This window comes from Parasteatoda tepidariorum, chromosome 8, assembly GCF_982258835.1.
Source record: "Parasteatoda tepidariorum strain Cologne lab strain chromosome 8, Ptep-v5.0, whole genome shotgun sequence".
NCBI lineage: Eukaryota > Metazoa > Arthropoda > Arachnida > Araneae > Theridiidae > Parasteatoda > Parasteatoda tepidariorum.
In genome coordinates this window covers 58,831,396-58,859,375 of record NC_141762.1, presented here as the reverse complement: position 1 = coordinate 58,859,375, position 27,980 = coordinate 58,831,396, and the positions used below count along the sequence as shown (strand labels likewise).

General features: G+C 28.1%; 1 protein-coding gene across 1 annotated transcript; it reads left to right on the top strand.

Annotated features, from left to right (window-relative positions):
• Positions 1-107: 107 nt before the first annotated feature.
• Positions 108-27,865, top strand: Ttc30 (tetratricopeptide repeat domain 30). Its single transcript, XM_016058839.4, has 16 exons — positions 108-402; positions 3,760-3,825; positions 4,655-4,864; positions 4,969-5,025; positions 6,497-6,565; positions 6,745-6,811; positions 7,756-7,860; positions 12,065-12,193; positions 12,983-13,185; positions 15,335-15,400; positions 16,400-16,596; positions 17,168-17,378; positions 18,399-18,470; positions 18,609-18,712; positions 19,449-19,657; positions 20,389-27,865. Exons 1-16 carry the CDS (start codon positions 355-357, stop codon positions 20,514-20,516), a joined length of 1,941 nt encoding a protein of 646 aa, XP_015914325.1. The 5' UTR covers positions 108-354; the 3' UTR covers positions 20,517-27,865.
• The last annotated feature ends 115 nt before the right edge of the window (positions 27,866-27,980 follow it).

Below are 27,980 nucleotides of genomic sequence, written 5' to 3'. Positions count from 1 at the left end.
TAAAAATCAAGACATGAACTAACGTACTTCCTTCTTCTATGACTCTCCACATGCTGATGGTGAAATCATGGGAAATGTTGCCATGGGTAGGGTTCTGCAAACCCTATCTGTAGCCCTTTTCGATCGCCAATCCTATTACGCAACTGCAGGATAGAAATTAACCTTGCTAAAAGCGCAAATAACATTTAATCAATCAATCAATTATACTCTCTAACTGTGACTGTGCTTTTTTTTCTTCTTTCGATTCCTAGCAACCGTTGCTATCTTTGTTTACAAACATATTTTATTCTGCTTGAAAAGAAAAATTATTCCTCATGAATTATTAGCTAGTAATATTTTTTCTTTCTATAAAATATGACTCATATCAACGATGGAGAATATACCAAAGTTATTTATGGCATGGTAAATATAAACCCTATTTTTCTCCATTACTTTTTTGTTTCAAAAGACTTTATTTTTTAATTTCGAGATCACACTGGAAATCTATATTTTAGTATATGGATTAAATTTCTTGTAATTATTTATGTTAAATTATATGAAATTATGTTCTTGAAAGTAATATTTATTGTTTTTATAAAATTATTTCGCCTTTCAGCTTTCTAAAATTGTATTTGCATAGTTGTAATTGTAGTTGCATAATGTTTATTAACTTTTTCGGACCCAAAACTTTGAGAAATATTTTGTGATACACCTTTATTTAAGCTTATTATATTTGCTATGAGGATATTATAATTGAATTAATATTATAACCTTTGATAAGCTGCTGCATAATTTTCGTATCTTATTACTAAAAGCAGTTATATTAGCTTTCTTAAATGCTTATTGTAAAATATTTTATTTTTGCTCAAAAGAAGGATCTGTTTTTATGTCAGCATGCTTGCTGTGAGTATGAAATCACTCTTGCCAACCACAAGATATTTTGGTGAAAAAATATAACTTTCTTCTTTTGAAGTGCCCGTTGTTGAAAATTGAAAATTTTCTTTGTTGTGCTCTTGCACCTAAAATTTTGTCAACAGCAAGACATAATTAAGACATACAAAAATTGAAATCTGAATAAAATGCATGCATAGTAAGAAAGGAAATATCCACTTACCTGAGAGGTTTTTGTGTGGGTTGTATTGAATGAAACATAGTTTTTTTTTTTTGGCAACCAATTTGGTGATTATCGAAGGGGCATTTCAAAACATAGTTTAATCAATATTTTTGTGAATGATTATGGGTATGTAATTTTAAAACTATAATAGTTATTAATTTGGAGCTATGTTTGTTTTCACATTGCAGTTTTGACTGTTATAAATATTAGTAATTTAATAACAACATAAGTAATTTCATTACTGGTATGATACAGTAAATTACTGGTATGATACAGTCTAGATTCTTTAGCATGATTCCTTCCATTCGAGCTACTGCTCAATTATAACAAGTGGTTAAGTCCCATCAGTTTGCCATTCCATTGATCCATTGTTTGTTTGTCAAATATATTTGTACATATTTTGTGGAAATTATTTGTATTTTATCTGTCAGAGCATGTCGATAAAAATAACCATTTATGTTTGTCTCTTCATGTCAATAGACTTGATTTATTTGAGAAAAAAATAATATGTGTTATGGTATCTTTATTCTTTTAAAGGTACTATATTATTTATTTAATAAGGTACCTTTATTTTTAAAACAGTGAACAAATAATATTAGTTTCGGTGATTCCGCTAAACTTAGGAAACTACGAATCGTTAAGATCGAGGACTTCCAAATCTGAGTCGTTTTTGGCGAAGGCAGACCTCTATGTAAAATGTAATAAATTTATAATTTAAAGATAAGCATAAAAAATGAATATTTGGGGGGGAAATACAATTTCGGTAATAATAATTTAACAAATATTTAAGACCAAAATTTCTATATCAATTCAAATCAAAATTATATTTATTTTTACATTCTGCTACAGTAGGAAACCGATTATCCGGAACGATCGGGACCATCGCTATTCCGGATAACTGATTTTTCCAGTTTTCTGAATCGCTACAAAAAGCTGTTTTTTTTATTGTTAAACCCAACTAAAAAAATTATTTTTTTTGGAAATAATCTTAAAAAGAAGAAAAAACGATGGACTAATACACTAATGATTATTTCCAAAATGATGGTAAGGTAAACATCTTTCAAAAAAGAAAGAAAAATCCTAAAATCTTATGAGGAAAAAAAATTTTTTTTTTTAAATGGCGTGAAAATTTATCGAATTTCGTCCCGGTTTTTTGGTTTTCCGGTTTTCTGATTTCCGGATAACGGGTTCTGTGCTGTATTAATACAGAACCTTCTCAGCCGAAAAACAAAGCTAAAACTCTATAAGTCACTCATATTTCCTGTACTGCCTTATGGAAGCAAAACTTGGACTCTAGATTCAGATATACAATGGTGACTGGACACCTTTGAAAGAAAGATCCTCAGAGCCATCTTTGGCTCAATTCAAGAATGGAGATACTGGCAAACCAGATATAACTTCGATCTCTACCAACTCTATAAGCAGCCTTAAATTTAGCAAATAATCCGCAGTAATAGGCTGAGGTGGCTGGGCCATCTATGGAGAGGCCCGAGAAATGGCCCCATGAGAATCATCACCTTTAAGAACCCCGAGGGGTCACGTCCCAGAGGTAGACCCCCTACTAGGTGGCTCAACAACATTGAAAATTACCTGAAAACCCTAAAGATTAGAAACTAGAAGGGAGTTGCCATAGATAGGAGGCGCTGGCATTTGTCTGCTGTTGAGGCAACCAAGGCCTGTTAGAGGCTGTTGCGCTGACAAAGAGGAAGATTAATACAGGAGAAGGAAAAAAAAATTCTAAAAATTTAGTTGAAATTTTTCTTTAATAAAGCTGCCAGCAGGTTAAGTTTTTCTTTTCCTTCTTTTTGCAATGGGGAGTTATGAATGTCTTGTTATAATTTTTTGCTTCATTCCTACGATTTTCAGCATATTTGACGTGCAATAACTCTTAAGTCAAATCACTGGGCTTGTGCTTAAAATAATAATTTTGATAATATAAATAATCCCAAAAAACTGAAGCAGTAAGATATTACCTGATTATAAACTTCATTAGCTTCAAAAATGTGCAAAAAATAAAATAACAGCCGACATGTTTCGAGCGCATCAAAAATAGATGACATTTTTGACAGAAGTGAATGTAACAAAGCAAAAACCCTGGAATCTTGTTTTATTCATTTGAATACTGATTCCCTTGTTAACAGCATTAGTCCCTCTCCACCTCTCCAAATGCAATTTTCACCTGATTTGCCTCTCGGCCACTGTGTTTTTTCTTGTTCTCTGTTTCATCTTTTTCCTTTCTCGTCTTCTGTGGTTTTTTCCAGTTTTATTCCTCACTTTTTTTTCCATTTTTTTGTTGGCAACTTTACATTTTTTTAAATTTCAAATCATTTTTGTTTTGTTACATTCACGTCTGTGAAATCATGAAAATAGGTGCCTATATTTTATGTGCTTGAAACATGTCAACTGTTATTTCATTTTTGTTTATTTTTGAAGCTAATGAAGTTTTTAATCAGGTAATAGCATTAATTGTTTATTATTATTAACCTATTGTTAGAATTCACATTCTATTTACAACCATATTTAAATATTTGGTATTGTTTCTAAGAACTATTGTTCTCATTAAAAAAGTCATTAACTTCTTACTAAAATTAGAAATAATTTGTTTGATTTATCTTTCATTAAAAATTATGCTTTAATTTTTTTCTTTCTTCTTTCTTTCTTTTTAGATCAAAGAAGGTTTATTTAAAGAAGCTATTGCTGTGCTCAATCAACAATTTCAAGCTAATCCCAATGTAAGTCAACATATTTTATTTTTGTTTTTTTGAATTATACTTTAAAAATATACAATTATAATACAAATAAATTTTGTTAGTAGTTTATTGATTACTTAATTTGAAAGCTTATCAGTATCAGTAATATCAAAATTAATTTTAAGTGTTAAGCAGCAACAAATGTTTTGGAAATAATTAGTATAATATTAATTAATAAGTATTATCACTATTAAAATCCTTTATAATATTACGATTTTTTTTAAAAATTTATTGGAAAATTTGATATTACAGATTAAATGGTGTTATGCAGGTCTAAACAAAGTGCCAACCATGTTTTTTCCACAATTAAAAAATTTTAGATTAATGTTTTCCTAATAATAAGAACCTGAACCCAAACACCTAAAGACCACCTTTTTCCTTTTCATGTAATACAGAAAAATTTGTACTATTCTGAGCTTCAGTTTAGTTTATGCATAATAATTTACTTCCATTTTATGCAGGTGTTTTAAATAGTATGGACTGACCTATAAACTATAAGAAACTTTTTTTTTTTTTTTTTTTTGAAAAATAAGTTTTTCCTCCTGTATATTAAATTTGGCAGATTATTTTATGCTTGATTATACCCCTTCTTGAATTTTTATCTATCAGGTTTTAAAAATTATAAGTATGAGTAAAGGTTATAAGAATTAGTGGCACTTAAAATGTTTTGCCACATTAAACGCACAGTTATCTTTGCTATAATTCTACATATATTTAATTGGGTTTTGTTCTAACCCTCATATTAATTAATGATTTTATTTTTCAGAGATAGCTTACTTGTCTTTTCTTTCAATTTTGTATATTTTTACAGTCTAGGGCTGCTTTGTCTCTTCTTGGTTATTGCTATTACTTTACACAAGATTTTGTAAATGCTTCCAACTGCTATGAACATTTAACTTCCGTTTGCCCAGAAGTGGATGATTATAAATTGTATTATGCCCAGTCTTTGTACCAAGCTTGTTTTTATCAAGAAGCCATGAAAGTAACTTGTCAGATTGACAACCCATCATATCAAGCAAAGGTATTAATGATATTTTGATAAAATAAAAAAAAAGAAGGTATTTTTAGTTGGAGTGGGAAAATTAAATTCTTGTATAAGTAATTTCTTTCTTTATTTATTTTTAGATTGTAAAACTACAAGCTGCCATAAAATATGGTGAAGAGGAATTAGCTGCTGCTAAAGTATGTATTTTTTACACTCTGTTTAAGTAGAAATAAATGTGTTATCTTTTTTTGAAATTACAAGAAAAAAATTGTGTGTAAGAAATGTAGTTGAACTCTTTGTATTCAGTTTTCTAATAAATATAGTTATTTAATTTCATATTTTTTCAATATTTTTATTTCTTATAACTTCAAAAAATATGTATAAAATATAATTTAGTTCATTGGCTTATAATTTCTTTTGCAAGGGCTTAGTTTCTGCTTATAGTTTGACAAAATGTTTATTTATTTAAGTAGATTAGCTTAGTTATGATGTTTATTTTATATAAAAATTAATTGTTTACATGAATTTTGAGTTGAAATTGACTACTTTTTTAGTTTGTAAGGATGAAAATATGCTTATTTATTTGGGATCTTCATGATATAAACAAAGTAATATTTTCTGTGGGTTTTTATAAAGTGCTGTTTCTATTTGAACAATTCTTTTTAAGATGTCATAACTTGATTTAAATAAGTTTTATAAGTTTACTTTCATGCCTTCCTGTGTGTAATATCTTTCTTTTGTATGTTCTAGGTATAGTTGATATTTTAAAAACTTGTTAAATAGTTTATTGATCTAATTTTGGCAAAAATAAGCATTCTAAATTAATATATCTTCTAAACTTAATTCAACTCTCTAATTTTCATGTTGCTTTAGTTTAAATTTTTTAAATTAACATTTCTTTTCCATATTGGATTTTTTAATATTGGATTTTCCATATTGGATTTTTCCATATTGGTTTTTTTCATATTGGATTTAAGCCAGTTTTTAGCATTTAATTTTCTATATTTTTATCTCAAAACAATTTATGCTTTAAAAGGAAAAATGTTGAATAGACTTTTAATGGAGGAAATTCTTATGATTTTCACCTACGTAATGATTTGTTTTTAGTGATAAAAATTAATATATTCATTTTTAGCTTATGTAACAAATAAATTTTAGAAAAAGAAATGTTGCTTTGATTTCTTACAGGCAACTGAATAACATATGCTGTCTGTTTCTTTTTACCATATAATATGCTTTCAGGCAACAAGTTTGGAACTCATAATAAAAGATATAATTGGGAAATGTGCCTTCAATCTATCAAGTAATCACAAGATAAGAATTTAAACATTACTTCATATGAACTTTAATTAGACATTAAGAATAAATATGTATTTTGTAAAAATTCAATGAAATAATTTGCCTTATTTAAATGCAAAATATTCACTACATTGCACAAATTCGGTTTTTTTCATACATAATTTATGTTATTGTAGAAAAAGTTGTAATTTCTGTGTCTTATTTATTTATTTGCCCGCATAATCAAAAGAATACTACAGATTTGATGGTTTTTGTTTCTCATCTGTTCAAAATTACTTTGTGATTTTGGTTGCATAATTACATTGTAACTAAATTCATGTTTTTAAAACATGCAATTGTGATAATTGATGCAACTCTTATATATTTCAGAGCCTAGTTGATCAAAGTCCTGCCGGTGACCCTGACACAGAAGTTAATTTGGGATGCCTATTATTCAAGGTATGAAAATTAATCTGCCAGTATTTAATTAAAAATACCTTCTTTTTTTTCTTTCTTTTTTTGAAAATATTTTTTTCCACTGAAATTTTATTTGTAGTAGTTTAAATCAATAATTTCATGTGTGTATTCATGCAGTGTAAATTTAATATTATATTAATGTAAAGTTAATTTTCAAACAGGAGGGACGATATGAAGAAGCTTGCAAGAAATTCATGACTGCAATGCAAGTTGAAGGTTATGTCCCAGGTAAGAATCATGGTATTAAAATTAATGTGTTGTATTTAAGCATATTTTGTTTGGCAATTACTTTTAATACTTATATAATATAAATTATGTATATTTTATACAACTTGATTGCAAAATTTTTATTCTGTTTACACCAAACAGATAAATGTAATAAGATATAAATAATTTTTATTGTTAAAATGTGTTCATTTTAATGTTTATTTTTTTACTATGTATATCACTCTTATCACTGTTGCAGAGCTACTCATTAAAAATTTATACAATAAGCAAAAAAAAAAAAAAAAAAATTACATTGAAAGTCTGACTATCTGGAAGAAAAAAAGATAAACGTACATTTAGAACTCTCAAATAATAATAATAATAACCATAAAAAGCAATTTAGGTGAAAAAGTAATTTTTTACAACACAGAAAAAGAATAATTTAAATTGATTATACTATATTTTAAAAAAATATATATTATTTCAATTTTTAACAAAATGCAAACATTACAAATCATGAAACCTATGATCCCACCAACTAATGAATTTCTTTGATTATATTTTATTATCTAGTATATGTACAACGTATGATTTTCCTAAAATTTATTGAAGTTACCTTCTAACGCAAAAGGTTGAAAAACACTCCTTTAAACAAATTAATGGTTATAAATACAATTATAATATGCAAAAGTTAAATTACACTGTGCTCTAGTTTTATATTTTCTAAATAAATGTTATAAAAAATACTCTTTATGCCTTGTTCTTTCATGGAGGTATTCATGGAATCCTGTTATGGTACCCTGTATATAGTACCCTGTTCTTTCATGGAAGTATCAAGAGTATTTGATTAAATATGTGATGCACAAAATTTTAATTGTTTCTATTTAATTGTTTTCTGTCAAATAATAAGTGATTTTTGAGAAATAATATAATAATGTCACATTTTTGATTTTGTTTTGTTTTAGATCTTTCATACAATATTGCTCTTTGTTATTATCGTTTGAAACAATATGCCCTTGCATTAAAACACATAGCAGAAATCATTGAAAGAGGAATCAGAGAACATCCAGGTACTTCAAAATAGAAATTTCTATTGTTGCAATTCTATATGTGCTTTCTCTTATATGTCTTCTTCTTCTATTTTTTTTCTATTATATTTAAAAAATAGCAATTTTTATTATTGCTACTTTGACACAGAAATTTATATTCTACTAATTCAGAAATTTTTGTTATTCGAATTACTATTATTTTATTTTTTTATTTCTATTATATAAAGGGAATTTTGTACAAAATTTATTGTTCGAGTTAAAAGAAGTAAATATTATATTAAATTATGGATATGATTACTCTGTTAATAAATTATAGATAAAATAAGGATTAGAATACAGTCAAACCCCGTTAACACGAAATCGTCGGGACCACCGAAATTTTTCGTTTTAACCGAATTTCGTGTTAACCGTTTAGGTAGTGGCGGCATCTAGTCAACAATTATTGAACTACTAAACAATTACTTATATATTACAGTTCTTAAAAGTTACTAATGAAGACATATTGCAAATTTGAGTGAATTTAACATAAAATTAAAAATACTAAAAACAATGAACATTTAAAAATAACTTGAAATTTGGAGAAGAAATGATGAAGTAAATTGAACGCCAAATTACGAATTTATTTATCCGTTACGGAATCAAGGTTGAAAAAAGTCAGTTATTGACTTCTGTTTTAATTTCTTAAGATAACACTTATTAATAAAGTCATTTATATGTTCTAAGTTATCTAATGCATCCATAGCATTTTCTTGTTGCATGAGGAAACGATTAATTACTTTCATTGCACATGTCGCCTCATTTAAAGTAACTGGATTTTCTTGTTCAATATCGGACTCTTCATCAGTTGTATCCATGTCGACATCATCATTTTTCGCCGATAGTTCAGCGATTATGTCTTGATCGGTGGTTATATCCGATGTTAGCAAATCTTCGTCTATAGTGGTGTAGTCTTTGAACAAAGGGGCTGATAGAATCCCGCGTTTTTCCGCTTCTTCGATCAAATTAGTCAACGTTTCTGGTTCTGCTTCACTTATTTCTTGAAGATTCATTTCTTTTCCATCTGTGAACCCACCGCACTTGAAACTGTTTATAATTGTTTCAGAAGAAACATTGTTCCAAGCACATTTTAAGTATCTCATTGCGTCTAATAGATTTACAGAAAATTTAATTTTATTATCAAAGCAATGGATCATCTTGCGTACCATTTCTTTTCTGTATTGCACCTTCAAGCTATGAATGATACCTTGATCGCACGGCTGAAGTTTTGCTGTGGTGTTAGGAGGTAAAAAAACACATTTAATCGCTTTTAGTCCGTGAATATCATTATGAGCACTACAATTGTCAAGCATCAAACAAATATTTCTTTTTTCTCGAAATAGTTTCCTGTCCAAGTCTGTTAACCATTTCTTAAAAAGCATTTTATTCATCCAGGCTTTCTTATTTGAAGCATATACAACGGGTAAAGTTTTTAAGTTCTTAAAACAACGTGGGTTCGCTGATTTACCTACGACAAACAAGGGCAATTTTTCGGTCCCATCCATATTACAAGCGACCAAAACAGTAATTCTCTCTTTAGAGCATTTTCCGCCGGAGCATTTTTCTCCTTTAATGCTCAATGTACGGGAGGGCAATGCTTAGAAAAAGAGTCCCGTTTCATCAGCATTGAAAATGTCACGTGGCGCTTAATTTTTCCTAAGAGCAGGCCACTTTTCAGACAAAAATGATTCCACAGTCTCCTTATCTACAGTTGCTTCTTCGCCACAGATTTTATGACACACAATTCCATGACGCTTTTTGAATCATGTTAACCAACCGTTTGAAGATGCGAAATTTGTCACGCCGAGAGCATCCGCAAAAACTTTTGCTTTTTCTTGCAATACATGACCCGTTAAAGGCAGATTCTGACTCCTTGCTTCACGCACCCATCGCAAAAGCGCTACTTCGATCTCCTCATTTCCCCCTGTTCTCATTCGCTTTCTAGCTGGCTCAAATTGATTGATAGCATATGCGACTTCAATTTTTTCACGATTTTTTATAATCGTAGATAGCGTGCTGTTGGGAATTCCATATTTCGTCGCGATCTCTGTTTTCTTTAATATTCCATCACAAACTTCATTCAAAATTTTTTGTTTAGTCTCTAAGGACAAGGATTGCTGTTTTCGACTCATTTTTACGAAATTTCAAGGGCAACTGACAGTCGGACTCTACCACGATCATGTGTGCTTATGCACTACTTTCCACCCCCTTCCACGCACGTGCAAAGAACATTCCGAAACAGAATAGCAGCAACCAATCAAAAGAGATAATTATGGAAGGATGGGACCTCGATTCGAGGGTAAGAAAAGAAATTTCAAAACACTAATTCCAAACTCTTGTAAAAGAAGAAATTTTGACTTGGAGTGAAAAAAATTCTTTTCGTCTTAAGCGGTATTTTGCGATTTGGGTTTCGCGTTAAAAGAATTAATTAACACTATTCTTCAGACTCGATCGACGGGACCTAACAATTATTTCGCGTTAAGCGAAATTTCGTGATAAGCGATTTCGCGTTAACGGGGTTTGACTGTATTATATGATAGAATAAAATTAAATTTGATTAATTTGGCTACAACTTTTGCCTAAGTAAATGTGCGCTAGGTTTGTCTTAGTTAATATCTTCTAAATTAACTAATGTTTTATCACATAAAAATAAATTTCCTTTCACTTAGTGTCCTGTAAAATAATTTCAAACATCGTAAGTTTAATGTAACAAATGTTGTAAAATATTTGGAGTTTTTGGCTAAGAGGGGTGCAAAGCTTTTCAGTGGCTCTTGTGAGGTCTTTTTTTACACTCTGTAATCTATTTCTGGAATAAAGCAAAGAAGGTTATTTGACTCTGCTGGCTAGCCTTGTTCATCCTTGATGAAGGGAACTTTAGACTTCCCTGATTCTTTTAAAAATATAGTGTGGCATTTTTCTGCCTTTTTTCAGGTCTGTTTGCCTACATATTTACACTGGTTCAAATTAGGTAAATTCTTTTTCTCCACCACCTGTACAGTCAAGTTCAAAATTTTGATGATGCACATCCTGATTTGTGCTTTGCACACTCGTTTTTGACCTTTACAGTTCATAGATATTGGGGGGCTAGAGAACTAATAGCATCTTAGCCATCTTCTGCAGATTTGTAAAAAAAAAAAAAGAAATGGGAGACATTATACTTGGTGTATGTTTTTAAAATTCATAGATTGTGTTTCTTAGTCCAAGTATCACATCTTAGCATGATTTGTATCACCATGTTGTTGACAATATTCTATATCGACAATGTCACAAAATAAAAGAAACAACTGGGAAAAAAAGAGATAATAGTTTTTCTTTTTTCACTAAGCTGCAGTGATAAAGAGAACTTAATTTTGTTATCTTAGAAATTTTTCTTTAATATTTGTCCGTAACATTATTAATTTATTTGCTCTAGAAATATAAGTTATATGTAAATTAATGAAGAAAAAAAAATTTCATTTTTTATTTTGTAATTGAAGTTCGTAATCTTAAAATTCAATTTAGTTCTATGTTCCTTTAATAACCAAAACTTTCTTGGTTTTAGCATAGTTGCTAAGTCTAATGGAAAATTTTTTGGAAAAATGGTGAACAACTTTTCAGTTGAAGAGCAGGTGAAATAAACTTTTAAATAAAATAAGAATGTTGTTTAACAAAGTTACTAAGTCGTTTAGAAAAACTTAAATAAAAATGTTTAATATTTAAGTAGTGTTTGGGATATGTAAGAGACAGAATGTATGACTCAACATTTTTTCTTTCATGTCTTCTAGCTGCATTATTATTTTGAGCAATAATATTATGTATAATATTTTTTTGTTGTTGTTAGGTTTCTTCTCTTTTTCCTACTGTTATATTTAGTTTTATAGAAATTATTATTGTATGAGTAAAAAATTCCTAAATTGCAGATTATTTTCTTTTGCATATTTTACCTATGCGTAAAGTAAATTTACAAGTTTATAAATGTCTTTTTGATAAATTTGTGAATTCAAAATGCTACTTATACAGTTTGTATGTCCTAAAAAGGAACTTGTTTGTGTTTCTACTAGATAAATATATGTTAAAAATTAGTTGAATTCAAAATACTACTTTTACAGTTTGTGAATTTCTTTTAATAAAACTGTGTGTCTTTATGTTTCAATTACTGTCAGTCAGAGTGTTTGTAATTTAATTTCATATCAATATATTTTTTTATTAGAATTAAGTGTTGGAATGAATACCGAAGGAATTGAAGTCCGTAGTGTTGGGAATACTATAACTCTCCATGAAACTGCACTTATTGAAGCTTTTAATCTTAAAGCTGCTATTGAATATCAATTAAAGAATTGTGAGTGTCAGTTCTTATGTTTTTCTTGCTTTAGTCTGATATGAAAAATTCTAATTAGCACTAAAATTAGCTGATTTGCAAATAATACACCTATTTTTTTTAATGTTATGTATATTAAAGATGGTTAAAAAAATATTTTACTCTCAGAATGCTTTAGTGTGAAAAAGTTGCCTGTTGTAATTGGAATGAATGTTTGGAATGTTTTTTAATAGAAATGAATGTTTTGTAAAGGAATGAATGTTGCCTATTGTAATAGGAATAAATGTTTTTATTGAAAAAAACTTATTCTGAATCTAAGATGATTGCTAAAATTCGAAAATTTGGCTATGATTTTATCTTTTTTTGATTACCACTATTCAGGGATGGATACAGCAAAACCGCTTGTATTCAGCCAGTGGTGAACATGTTAGAAACAATACCCATTTTGTTTACCAAATGTTAAATTTCTATCGTTTAAAAATCAAGCATTACTTCTTAAATTGATATTTTGATTTTTTGAAACTTCAATTTGAAAATTATTTATTAGCATCAATTTTAATGTTTCTTAAAAGATCTTTGTTATTATATAAATGTTTCCTTTTTTTTCCTACTAAAGTTTCAAAAAATCAAAGTTTTCTGCAGAAGTACTGATAGTAGAGTCGCAAGCTTGGATAATGATTAAATTTCAGGTTTACACGTGCTTTTAAATTATATAAATGTTTGATAGAAACATCAGCGTAACCAATTGAATCAGTCAATGAAACCTCTTGTATCAACTATGTTAGTATTAACACTGTAAAATGTTTTCAGTTGATGCAGCTAAAGAAGCCCTCACTGATATGCCTCCTCGGGGAGAAGAAGAATTAGATCCTGTTACTTTACACAATCAAGCTCTGATGAATATGGAAACCCATCCTACTGAAGGATTTGAAAAGCTTCAGTTTCTCATACAGCAGAGTCCATTTCCTCCAGAAACTTTTGGTAACTTGCTGTTATTGTATTGCAAACATGAGGTAATTTCCCCCTCTTAGTTTTGTTTTGTAACAAACTACCCTCCATTTTGCTGAAATTCGTTCTTTAAAAAATGTAGTTGGTTGAAAAATTGTCAACACTGGACAGCTGAAACAATTTATTTAAAAATGTTTGTGGATTAATTACACCTTGTAGTAATAAAATAATGTAAAAATCACTTAGCTTTGTTAATTATTAAATGTAGAAGAGAAGTAAAGTGTAGAAGTAGTTCATCATCTTTATCCTATAAAATTTTATTGATTTGTGTTTTTCTAAAATCAATAATATCCACCAAGTTCTCCAAGTTTAATTTAATGTGTGATTTGATCACATTGACTATTTCTTTAACAAAGTTGCTTAACATATTTCTGAGATATCTTTAGAGCTCTAATTTACACAAGTTTTAGCACAATCTGTGTTGTACAGTATATCAGCATGCCACTTCCCTTCTATAATATTCATGCCAAATATAATTTGCTATTAGAAATCATCATCAATGGGATATTTTTACAAGTATTCTCCTCTCTTTGTATCTGTTGTTGGTCAAACTCAATCTACTGACCCTGACTGCGTTTTTATTTACATTTAATGCTAGTGAAAGAGCAGGAAAGTTTTGGAATATAAGATTCTCTGTTGGTTGTTCATAGAAAGTGGCCAAGTAACTTATAGAAGACTTTTTAATGTTAAATTAATATTATGAAATATCAGGAAAATGTCTTTAGAAACCAGTTTTTGAAGGTTGTTTGTTATAGAAGTTTCACTGTATTTTCAATTTGAAATTGCATAAATGGGCTTATATGCATAATCACTTTCAATTGAAAACAAAATACAGTAGGGAACCGATTATCCGGAACGATCGGGACCATCGATATTCCGGATAACTGATTTTTCCGGTTTTCTGAATCGCTACAAAAAGCCGTTTTTTTATTGTTAAACCCAATTAAAAAAAAAATATTTGGAAATAATCTTGAAAAAACGAAGTAATACACTAATGATTATTTCCAAAATGATGGTAAGGTAAATATCTTTCAAAAAAGAAAGAAAAATCCTAAAATCTTATGAGAAAAAAAAAAAATTTTAGAAAATGGTGGAAAAATTTATCGAATTTCGTTCCGGTTTTTTGGTTTTCCGGTTTACTGATTTCCGGATAACGGGTTCTACACTGTACTCTATATTTTTTCAATTAAAAGAACCTTGTTGGAAACTGGCATTCGATTGATTATATTCTATATGATTGTGTGGGGCTAAACATCAGTAAAAGTGTTTTTTTTTTTAAATTGTTTATAAGTAATTTTAATATTATTATGGTAGAAAATTTGCAGTTTTTGATGTAAGTTTTTGTCATAATTAGTTATGTTATATAGAAATGGAAGCAATCAAGGTTAGCAAAAATTTGAACACTGGTAAATACATGGTTTTTAACAATGTAAACAAGTTTTCCAAAATACATTCTGTTTAATTTTGTAAAACTTTTGTTTATAGCAAGATTTTGTAGCAATTTCATTTATATGTGTTATTAAAAGTGTAAGAAATCGACAATAAGCTATAATACAAAATTGGTTTTATTATTATTTATATTAAGTGAGGTTTTGAGTTTATTAAATGGAGTAAAGTGTTTTATAAAATATGTTTCGTAGAATCATTTGAATTAAAAATCAGATTTTAAACTTTCTTTCATTTCAGCAGTTCAAAACTAGATATTGTAGGATAATTTTATCTGAAGAATTGTAAACAGTTAGAAAAATTTATAAAAAGAAATTAGGTAAAAAAAAATGCTGAATAAACTTTTGTTGTTAATTATCTTAGTATTAATTAAATTTCAAATTCTGACATACTGATATATTTAAGGATTTACTTTAAAAGTTTATTTCTAATTATTAAATAATTATTAAGTTTTCAAGCATTACCATTATGAGTTAAATTTTACTGAAATTTTCTCAACTAAGTATAAATTTTTTATTGAATAAAATTTTTTATTTCAAAATTTAACCAGTTTTATAAAGGAAAAAGTTTGAATTTACATTTTAATGAAATATAATGCATTTTCTCTGGTGTAAATTTATTGAATATTTTTACAATTTGTATAAGATTTTACAATCTTTGCTTTTTCGTTTTTGTCGCCTTTGTAACAAATCTAACTTCTTTTTTTAGTACTATGATCTGGCTGCTGATGTTTTGGCCGAAAATGCTCATCTGACATATAAATATTTAACTCCTGTAAGTTTTTTTTCTTTAAAAATCAATAAAATGATAAATTAATTTTAAGAAAGATATTTATACACATTTTATCTATTACTTACCTGCAATTATTGTTTTTTATCGATAATAAAATAGCTTTTTTTTATAATATCTAATAGCATTGTTTTTTTAATACTCAAAGGTATTTCAAAGTATTTGTAAAGATTATTTTATCATCTATATTATATAAAACGCTAATACGTATGTATCAATAAAACCGATGATCTTTCTTTTCTCGTGTTGGCAGCAGTTTTCATTTTTAATTGATAGGATTCGGCGCGCAAGAGCACGTAGTGAGTATCATATGTCTAATCGGGTGAATTCTCACTGAATTATCAAGAACATATTCACAAAATTATCTTCATCGAAGCCGATGCTTTACATCCGGCGTTCAGTACTATTTCATATTGTTTTACAACACATGGTTTTAGCCCTCTGGTGGGAAAGACTTTAAAACAAAACTTGCAACAGTTACTTTTCTCAACAACTGAAATTTAGAGTAGTGTGATTAAGAAAAATATGCGAACTGTTTTCAATTTCAAATTAATATTGAAATGCACAGGTTTAGAATTTTCTACAGTGAAAAGTTTTCGGAACTTCAGTGTTCAAAAAAGTATACAAAAGCTAGACGTTAAGAACCTATCCAATGAGCGAGCAAAGCAAGCATCGGATTGCGAAACAATCCGAAATGAACTGCGAAAGCAGTTCCGGGGGTTGGCGAGCGCCAGCGAGCAGGGGGCGAAGCCTCCTAGTTTTTATTTATTCTGAAATCAAACTTTAAATTTTATAAAATTTTTGATTTTATCCTACATTTAAAAATGTATATATTTAAAAAGGAGTATGCAAAAGCTTTAGTTATTAGTGTAATATTTGTATCATTTTATTTAATACAATATTTGAATTACTTACTTGATAATTTTCTTCCTTCTCTAAGTTTCATTTTTATTAAGATCACTTATACTGCTGTACTTTTCACAGTACTTGTTTGATTTCCTTGATGCTTTGATTACACAACAAACTTCACCAGAAGAAGCATACAAAAAATTTGATGAAATGGCAGCACGTCATATTGAGACATTAAGAAAGCTAACAAAACAAGTGCAGGAAGCTCGTCAGAACCATGATGATGAAGGTGTAAAAAAAGTTGTAAATGAATGTGAAGAGGCTTTAGAAAGGTTTGCTACTTTTTATAACTATTTATATTTGAATTTTTCTTATTTTGCAGCATAAAACAATTACTCAACCTAAACTAGAATGAAAGTTTAGGTTCAGACTAAAAAATTTTTTGACGATTACCTGTGTCCCTATAATTTAAGTTTTAGTTTAGATTCTAAGAGCAAAGTTCCTGCACAAATGGCAATTTCTGCAAAATGAAAATTTCGAATGTTTTCTCAATTCAAAAGATGTTGCCACATTAATTGAGATATCACTTACTAATTATTATTGTTGCAACATCATTTTAAAAATGAGTAAATTATGTTCTTAAAATTTTGTCGTAATAAGAACATAATTTCTTTGAAACAACAACCTATTGTGACTATAATATTTAATAAATGTCATAATAATAACAGAAAAAATTGGTATTTGGTGTATAAAATCAAATGTTTCCTATCAATTTTTGTAAAATTGTAAATCAAATAAGCTATCCAAAATATTTCAATAACCTAAGTGAATTGTAAATGTTTTCATTTGTTGTTATAATGCCATTAGTATATTTTAATTGATATGGTAATTTTTTTTAACTAGATACATACCCGTTTTGATGGCGCAAGCAAAGATTTATTGGGATATGGAAAATTATCAACAGGTGGAGAAAGTTTTTCGAAAATCTGTTGAATTTTGCAATGATCATGATGTGTGGAAACTTAATGTTGCACATGTACTTTTCATGCAAGAGAACAAATTTAAAGAAGCGACTGGTTTTTATGAGCCTATTGTTAAAAAGAATTATGATAAGGTAACTAAAGTTTTTGTATGAGTTCTTGTAGCATTTCTTGTAGCTGCGTCACAGGCTATTTGAGTAATATTACTGTTTGCAATCACCGCCATCATGCTTTAATGGCCAGGTTAAATCAAAAATAACCAGATTATTAAAAAATAAAACGATTTAATAGTTATTCACAATTACTCACATTGATTTGATTATAAGTTTTTGATAATAGGTTCTATTTACAAAATAAAGACTGAACTTGTTGCCAGTGATTGCAGTTTGTAGTAGTAAGAGGCCTCTACCCTCGCCATTTTGGATTCTAAGTTAAATTTATAATTTGTGTTTTCTCGATATTTTTTTGTTCTTAACTTTTGATAATGTAGCTTTATGAGAGAGCACAATACCTTTCAAAAGAGGTAAAAAATTAAGGGGTCGCTTTATTAGATTAGGAGAAATAACGCTTTATAGTTTTTAGAATTTCTATGAATTTTTCCTTAAAACTTTAAAGCAATAAAATTATGCGATTTGTGACTTTTATTTAAAACTACACGTTTCTTAGATTTTAGATTTTTGAAAAATCTGATCTTATTGCATTTTAAATTTATGAAAACCAATTTGGATGGTACTAAATTTTTTTTAAATTTTTTATTGTATAAAAGATATTCATAAAAAATCTAAAAGCTAACAACTGTTTACTTTTTGAATATCGTTCAAAAACTGTTGATTGTAGAATTGTATTGGCATAATTTTCTGAGAAAAAATTGATTAAGAATCTATGGTACTGCACACTTTATATCTCAAATTCTGATTGGGTGATGGCCTTATATTTAGCGTGTATCTGAAGAGAGTGCCAAATAGAGTTAATACCTACTCATCATCAGTTTATTTGCGAAAATTAAATTAAAAGGATTAAAAGCATATTTAGAATTTTCCCTCCTCGTCTCCACTCCTTCGACAGTGGAGTTGGGTTGTGAGAGGAAGAGCCTCTTAATAATATATACATATTTTAGAACTATTAATTCATCATAACTCCAATTTTTTTTTCAGATTTTGAATGTGAGTGCAATAGTTTTGGCTAATTTATGTGTATCGTACATTATGACTTCTCAAAATGAAGAGGTAAGATATTTTTAAGATAAGTATTATAAACATGAGTTAACTAAATCACATTTTTATATTAAAATCATGATAATAACAGCTATTATAGTAAAAAATTTGAATTAGGCAGAAGTTGTCAGTAATGATGTTTAATTCTAGGCTGAAGAACTGATGAGGAAAATTGAAAAGGAAGAAGAACAACTAGCTTATGAAGAACCTGATCGAAAGATCTTTCATCTCAGTATTGTGAATTTAGTTATTGGGCAAGTTGCTTAAAATTACTTCAAATATACTTGAGTTTCAATTTTAAATGTCAGGATATAATCATTTTTGAGATGTAGGTAGATAAATCTGTTTGCATCTGTAAAAAGTGTAGTTAACAATATTAATGGCAAATGAAAACCTCTAGATTTGATACCCATTAACAAAAACCATTATTGGATGTATGTAAAATTTGTATAAAGAGATAATGAAAAATTAATCATACAGATTTTTAATGTGGTTTCTAAAATTTTTAATTTCTTGAGAAGTACTTTTTTTGAATCAAATGCTAATGATTTTTTGTTTTGTTTTTAAATGAATGAGTATTAAAAGTTAATAAATTCCTGTATGCTTAAGGCTTTAAAGTAACTATTACTAGTTTTACTATTTTTTATTTTCTCTTAATTATTTGTTGTGTAGTGAGTTTGTGTTGTAGTTTTTGCATAAGGGTTGCATGAGGTTTTGTTGTTCAAATTACTTCATACTTAATTTCAAAATGTTTCTTTTAACATGATATTTCTATTCATAATATATTATATAATGTAACAATTGATCGTCTAAAGAATATTTTATATTCTTTATATTATGAACTTAAAATTTACTCTGATGAAAATTTATGTTAAAAAGGTTTTTTTGGCTCTCTTTAAAGTATACTTAGCTATTATAATGAAACACTTTGCATGCTATACAATATAGTTTATAATCTTATTTTAATAAATAACTTGTTTATGTTTACAGAACTTTGTATTGTGCAAAAGGCAACTATGACTTTGGAATTTCTCGTGTTATTAAAAGCTTAGAACCATATGGAAAGAAACTTGGAACTGATACCTGGTTTTATGCTAAACGATGCTTTCTCTCACTCCTAGAGAATTTGGCAAAACAAGTTTTTGTCATAAGAGATGCTGTGCTATATGATTGTTTACAGTTCTTTTCTCAATGTGAAGGTAAGATTTTAATTATTTTTTATGTAAATATTAGAAAAGAATTGAATTTATCGAATTGAATCTATAAATCTCTTCAGTGTTTATGAGTACGAAAATAAATGCATATAAAATACATGGTTTGAACAAAACGTTTCTAAATTCTAAAATTACTTTTTATTGTATTTCATGTAGTAAACAAATCGAATGTGTTAATCCTATATTTTTTAAACTACTTGTTAATGTCAGCCAATTCTCGCAACTGCTTACGTAGTTACTTGATACCTTAGTATTTATTCGTTGATTTGATAAACAAATGGAGACATAAAAGTATGTGGTAGCAAAAAATCCTAATTCTATTGCCAATATTTCACACTGAACTGAACAGTACAATATAAAAATAAAGACATATTTAACATAGAATAACATATTTAACAAAATATAACTAACCATAACTATAAGTTAATGTCTACATCAATAAATTCTTCATATCAGAATGTTCCTTAAACATTTCTCAAAAAAGGAACGAAATTTCATATTTCTTCATCCAATAATTTTTGTCTTATGAGTGTGAAAATTTTTCTGAAACAGTGGTAAAGATAGTTTTTTTTTTTTTTTTTTTTAATAGAGAGAGAGAAAATATGAAGTTAATAATGTTAAAAAAAAATTTGGGCATACAAATATTTATTTCATACTAATTTAACTTTGAGATGATTGGAATATATGATTCATATAGAAATGCCTTTCCATTACAGCATATGGAAGAAATGTTAAAGTTGCAATGGAGCAACCTCTGGACAATTTACCCATTCACGCTGGCAAAAATACAGTCACATATGAAGCAAGGCTGCTGAAATCTATTCTTCTTGAAATTATGGAATAATTTTAAAAGCAATATTGATTCATCTAAAATGCCTTTTAACCGTCCATATATATACACATTCAATTATGAATGATGTTTAGTTTTGTAAGATTGCTAACAAAAAAAGTTTAAGAAAGAAACACATTAGGATAGCAAAAATCCATTTCTGTAATATTTATAAAAGATGACAAATATGTTTGCTATTATGTTAATGCTGTTTTGGCTTCTACTTAGACCTGTTAAGTTTTTCTATATTTAATTTATATTACATAATGGTTTTTTTTAACTGTTTTAATATATGTACAATATTAATTTTAAATTAATATAACTTGCTATTTAGTGAGAATACATATGTTTTTCTTTTATTGTTGTTATGTGTGCTTACTAATAATACTTAGAATCTAGTCATATAATGAAGATAACTTTTTTAGATGTGCCAATTGTGTTATGTATATTACTTATGTATCATTATACAATTTTGTTTACTTACTTTAAAACTAGTCTGTTTTTTAAATAAAAATAAAATTACTTATATCATAATGTAAATAACATATTTTTCATATATATTTGTTAGTTTGAATTTAAAATTCTCCAAGTTTATTCAATAAAAAACACAGAATAAGCAATGTTGTTGGAAAATCAAAAATAAATATAATAAATTAAAGATTTTTTTTCTCTTTTTACCAAGCCATTTAGTAAATTAATGAAGTGAATATAAATTAATTGGTAATTCAAAAGATTAAATAAATTAAGTTTAAAAAAAATCATAACCCAAAGTAGATATGTTTTATAAAAAATTATGAATAGAAGAAAAAAAATGTATACAAAACTGATAAATTATTGTATTTTTATTTAGTAATTTATTTAATGCTTAAAAGTTATATTTAAAATATTTAACTTGTATATATGTGCTGTCAGAAAAAAAAATAATTACCTCAAATTACTTTTGGTATGATGATCAGAATATTATATGCTAGTAATATATAATCTTAATGATTCGAGAGTTCAATTTTAATATGTTAATTATTTGTGTAGACAATAATTTCAATTACTAAGTCAGACCCGTGAATAAAATCTATTTTATATAAAATTGGGAATTCTGAATAACTGTACATCGTATGGAAGGTTTTTACAATCTGGTATTATCAGTATTCAAATATTGCAGCTCTGCATTTTTGTTTAAAATAGAGGTCCATGGTTAAAGTTGGTCTGAATAGGGTGAGGAGCGGCAGAATTTGGGGTTGGATGAATAATTTTTGCCATAATTAATAATTGAGTGCATGTTAGAGCAATTAGTTTAAATATGTATCGGTTTTGTCTGTCGCTCTCTGATATACCTCTAGTATCTCATAACTTGCATTAGTCTTGTCACATTTATTGTAAAATACACATCGTTTTTTTTTTCTGGAGTTTAATGTGGTTGTGCTCTTTATATCTTTTTTAATATATATATATATATATTGTCCCAGGATTATTGGAGCAGTTTTTAAAGGGGGGTAGAGGACAATACAAGGATTCAAAATTACATAGTAATCCATGGTTGAAAACGTCATGGGAAAGTAGTATGACAAGTACAAGAAAAGAGCGACACAAGACTAAGATTATCTGAAATATTTATTAGTTAAAGTTATTACATGTACTGTGGTAGATGGCATGTGAAAATGTCACAATGTTCAAAGTTTCCATCATTGCTAGCGATGCATGCGTTACACTGTCGAGCCATGGATCAGCAGACTCGCTCAAATATACCTGGATTATGTTGGTTATCCACAACTGCAGACGATTCTTGCAACCAGATCTCTTTTGGAATCCACAGGTGTTGTGTACGCAGCACTTTTCAGTGCAACCCAAAAAAAGAAATCCATTTTGTTTAAATCAAAAGAGCGTGGTTGCGAGGGAAAACTGGTCACAACCAATCCATCTTATGAAAAACAATCTAGCGACGAACAGAGACTTTTCGAACTATGGGTTTGCTATGGCTTATCCCTATAATCCTGGGACACCCTGTATATTTATATATCTAATATAAGGGCAACAACCCCTATATTTTGGTGGATTTATTTGTCAAGAAAGCAGGAATAATGAGAACATATTGTGCACAAGATTTTATTTTAGTAAATAGTTCGTGAAGCCGAAGTCACATCCCCGCTCTCCCGGCTGGAGAGGGGGGGACAATGTTCCAGTCAGATCCAACGGAGTTTAGTTGGTAAACATTATACACCAAAAAGTCACGCAAAAACATTGCTCCTCTATTTTATAGGATGATTTTTAGTTGTAAAGAGGCCCAGTCATATGCCTTTTTCTGTATTCTTACGCCTCATCAATTTATTTATTACTCATAGCAAATCGTTTAATCTTTCCTTATATGGAAGTGAAAGATCTTAAAATAACTTCTCTTTTGAAGTATAAATCTAATTATTATTCATTGGTATGCTTTTAGCCTTGAAGTCCCAAAATAGAATTTCTACCCTTATCTTTCACTAATGATATTTTATGAAAACGAATGAAGTTTTAATGCTTTTATTAATACAAAAGTATTTATAATTTTTGTATTACATATATATATAATTCTATCTCTTATATTAATAATTAAGCATAAAAAGCAGTAAGTCACTAATGCGAAAACCTTAGTTGGTATAAATAGAAAGTAAGTGTAATTTAAAAATTTGTTAGTTTAAAGTGTTGCTTAAATTTATAAAAATGCAAATTTATTTATTTCAAATTTTTACTTTTAAGATTCCGTTTGATTTCTAATTATTTTGCTTATAAAAGAGGAAATCCTACAAAATATTTTAGAAGAACAATATGACTGAAAAATGATGATGATTTCAATATCAAAATTCATCATCTTAGTTACACATTTTTTCCTCTTTTTAAAGCATTTAAAATTAAATTTAAAAATGCGATTTTCTAAATTTACTTGGTAAGATATTATCTTCTCCATAATTTAAAACATAGATATTTATCATGCATTAAAAAGTGTTTACACCATTTATAAATAGCATGTACAATAAATGAAAAGATTTGATTTGTATTTGTTCTATTTTAAATTTTTCTTTAACTTGCTATTAACAAAGAAAAAATTTAATTTTTCTTTTACAAGTGCTAGAGTTTATTTACATAAAAATATGTCTGATCAAAAGCTTTAAAAAAAATTTCTTAACATAAATAAATTGTACAATGATGCAAAAAACCACTTAATTTACTATTGTTTACATTATCACCAAATATCTGTATAAATTTTATTTTTAATAGTACTTTATTTACGTCACACTAGAAATGCACAGCGACGTTCTGGGGAACATCCCTAAGAATGATCCGAAGACATGCCATCAATATTCTGATTCTCTGCTGAAAGGAGGGCTCCCCTGCTTTAGTAGCCCAATGACATGTGTACAAAGTGGAGAACTTAACGATAGAACTGTTTAACAAGAACCGATACCGCACACCCTAGGTCCCTACGCAGGTTATTCAAATAGATCGCCAACCGTACACTGACTACAGCCAGTAATGCTTGATTTTGGCTTTCTATTGGGAACCGTGCCTTTAAAACGTTCACAACCTACCAAGTACAGATGGTTTAAAAGTGGTAATCGATAAAGATAAAATCAAAGTTAAATTGATTTATTTTAGCAACTGCTTCAGTTTTTAAAATTCACAATAAGTTTATTTCAATATACACTGTATTATTGTCAAGCGAAAATTTTAAATTTTCTGTAAAAATAGTTGGATGATCTGTTCTGTTTTATCGACACTAACTGTTAAGAAGAATTTCGTTTTGCTCTGACTCGTGATTGGCAGGGAAATTGTTAAGATCAGTTCGCTGCCTTTTACCAGATAAACTTATTTCTCCAGATATCTTTTTTTTTTCTTCTTTGCAGCTTCACCTTTTTCAACTTTAAGAATCTTTTTACCAACGCGTCCTAAACGATTACCCTTTCCTGCACCCAAGTTTTGTCAACCAGTCATGGAAACTGCTCGAATTGTTGATGCAGAACAAATGGCCACATTAAATATTGATGGCAACTGTTTAAAAATATTCCAGGAATGAGTGATCTATCCATAAAACTTGAGTATGCTGCATACAAAAAATATGTTTAAGATAGTTCTAATCTGTACTTAATTTATTTATTTCAAATGGCAGAGGTGAATTGACATGTTAAAAGGTAAAAACACAGGAACAAAACTAGAAAGTAAAAAGTTATTTCCACAGGAGAGCTCTTGCTTCCCAATATCACTCGGTAGACGACGTCCTGTGGAGAGCAATGCAGCGCAGAATGTGGTCGCCATCCAAAACAGCTTGTCTCATGCACAGATAACAATAGGGATCGGGTACCAGCCCTAAACGAAACAGGTGCGCGGTTGGACAGTCATGTCCGGTATATAGTCGAAACTGAGCCACCGCTTCGCGGCCAGGACTTAATTAGATTCTAGAATTCAGACGTATTCCAGAACTTAAAAAAATAAGCGGGAAAACAAAAGCTTTTCTAATATTGCCTAATTCAGTTCAGAGTTTTATCCTGTTATGGTCAAATTTTTACAATACAATGACAAAGTTTGAAGGAATGTTGTTTCTGTAATTTAATTCACTTAAATTATCGTTGGAATGTCTATAGATATAAAATAACTTGTAAAATAATTGCTGTAACATTGAACATGGCAATTAAAACAAGATAGAAATTTAAGAGTATTTTTTTCACATTTTATTTTTTCTGTTTTAATTGTTTTTGAAATCATTTGTGTAATTTTAAAAAAATACTGCATCCTTATCACAATTTTAAATATATTTTCATTTCATTTATAGGGCCTTAATTCTTTGCCCTTTTTTTAAATTAGAAAGAGCTAAATTGATGGTTTATATAACAACAAAAAAGTGTTTCTTTGTGTGGCCAGAGTTCATAGTTTGGTGTCTATTTTTGTGTTACTTTTACAAACGCATAAACATTGATTAACATTGTGCTTAATTTATACCTAGAGTTATATAATACCCATCTGAAAATGGTTTGTAGCACATGAGGTTTAATTTAAATAAAAATCTGTCTTGTAAGATTTTATAAGTTGTTATAAATTTTAATGTTATTTTAACGTAAGACTTCTCCTAAATATGTATCAGTATTATTTAAAATTATATTATACTGTACCATTGTTTTATTTTTTCGCAACATATAAGCGAATAAACATGTTCAATTGTTCATTAGTACTGTGATTTGACAAATATTTGGAAATACAAAACAAAACATTTTAATCCTCTTTAATTTAAAACTCAATATAATTTTAATTAATTATTAGGAGATAGATTTTTTATAACTTTTCAGTAAATGTAGTGTTGGTTGACATAAAATATTTTATACACTGGTATTAACTTTTTTGATACTAGTAAATACTACTACTATTTTTTTTCTTTAAAATTTTAATATATAATTTTGTTTAAAATGATCGCATAAACTTACAATTTTAAAGGGACTCTTATGAAAAAAAATTACTTGATATAATTTATAATAAATATCAAATGAATGGGCATGTTAATTATTTTCAATTGATCAAATTTGTGGGCTGATTTAATTTTATAGATAAAACTGTTATTGAACCATTTGTTTATCCACTGGTTGTTGTATATCCAAAAGTTTGTTGAAGTGATGTATGAATAAATATTGTTAATTTTAAAAGCAGATCTTTGAATCCATATAACTAGTCTTACCATAAATTTTTATTTGCACTGAAGGTTGAAAACCCCTAACTTAGATCTGTGATGGCTGGGTGATAATGTAAAATAAGTTTTAATATATTACAACATTTATATATTTTTATTATTGTAATTATTTGGATTGATTATTAGACTGATGTAGTTCATCAGTATAATATATGCTGAACTATAATATATTACACAATAAGAATTTTATTTAAGATTTTAAACTGAAACTATCTCAGTATTTAAAAGCCATTCACCGATAAAGATTTTTTTTTATGACAATTCATTACTTTTTACAACTGCATCTTTAAATATGAAAATTAGCTTTTGGTTTAGAGGTAGCAAAACATTCTCATTTTTTTTCAGAACTATAAAGAAGATTTTTAAGATTATAAAGAACATTTTAACAAACTTGTGCAGTACAAAGTTGAAAGGAAAAAAACTTGAGACACCAACTACAAAACTAGCTATTTGAAAAGTTATCTTGATGAGGTTAAAATTGCATGATATAGCAAACAAGAATTGAAGAAAAATAACATACACATTTTTTTTTCAGGCTAATTTTGTGAGATATAGGGGGCAGATTGTTGGTAATAGAAAACTAGTTATCTTTTCATTTTGTAACATAGTGTAGTTAACAGCCAAAACGTTGATTATTTGTCACATCCCCATTTAAAGTCTTAACAAATAACAATTTTGAAGCCTGCTTGTTCATCAGGGCTTGTTGTGTAACACAATTGGTTGAGCCACTATCCTGTTTCGGAAATCACCTCAAGACAAAGCAAATATTTACATTGGAAATAAAAAGGCTCTGCCCCATTTTCCAGTTGTGTGTTTTGTTTCTCTGTTTTCATTCTTTTCTGTGTTTCAATATTAGAAACTAGTAAATATTTTTCATATTTTGGATATTTCAATGTTAGTAATGCATTTTGTGTGAACTTACAGGGATAATTTGTTCATATTGCCTCTTTCCTCCAATCTTTAGTCTTTCACTCTTGCATTTCTTTTATTATCTTAAAAAACATAATTAAAAAAAAGAAGCAAGTAAATATTTAACTTATTTCTTTATGATAAGTGATAAAATTATATCTAGCATAAAGACTTAAAAGCAATCTATCTATATTGCCTTTTTCTATCTTAAATGTTCGTATATTGTTTTACAAGGAATAAAAAAAAAATGTTTCTATTGATAAAATATTTTATGGGGGCAGTTTAGTTTATATTATCTTTTGGAGTGCTAAACTAATTTGTATTTCATTTTCTATTTCAAAATTAAAATAAAACAAGAAAATTTTTTTATTTCATATTACCATTTTGATAAATAATTTCCCTCTTTTAATTTATTCTTGTAGTATTAGCCCTTTGTTGCTTTTGACGTCTCTTCGTACATTATTTTCTATCCCTACACTTTTGCATTTAAAAAAATTAATATCAGCGCATCTAACAGGATATTCAATTGGCAGAATGGTGCCTATTAACAACTGCAGGTAGTCAATGTATGGGACGTGGAATGGCTAATACAGTGTTGCAGATTTTAAATTTTAAAAGAGAGCATATCTTAAAAACATGCCTTGTACATATATGTTACCTTCTAATAAAAACAAACTTTTTGCCTCTCATTTTATTATAGAAAAGCGAAACTCAACATCTTAGCTATTATTTAATAAAAATAAAAAAGCTGTCTTGGTAATTTGTATCTATCTCAAAATCCATCCAGTGCCCACTTTTTTATTTTTATTTTTGCAGCACATTTTGTATTGTATGTTAAACATATTTGTACCTTTCTCTAGATAATA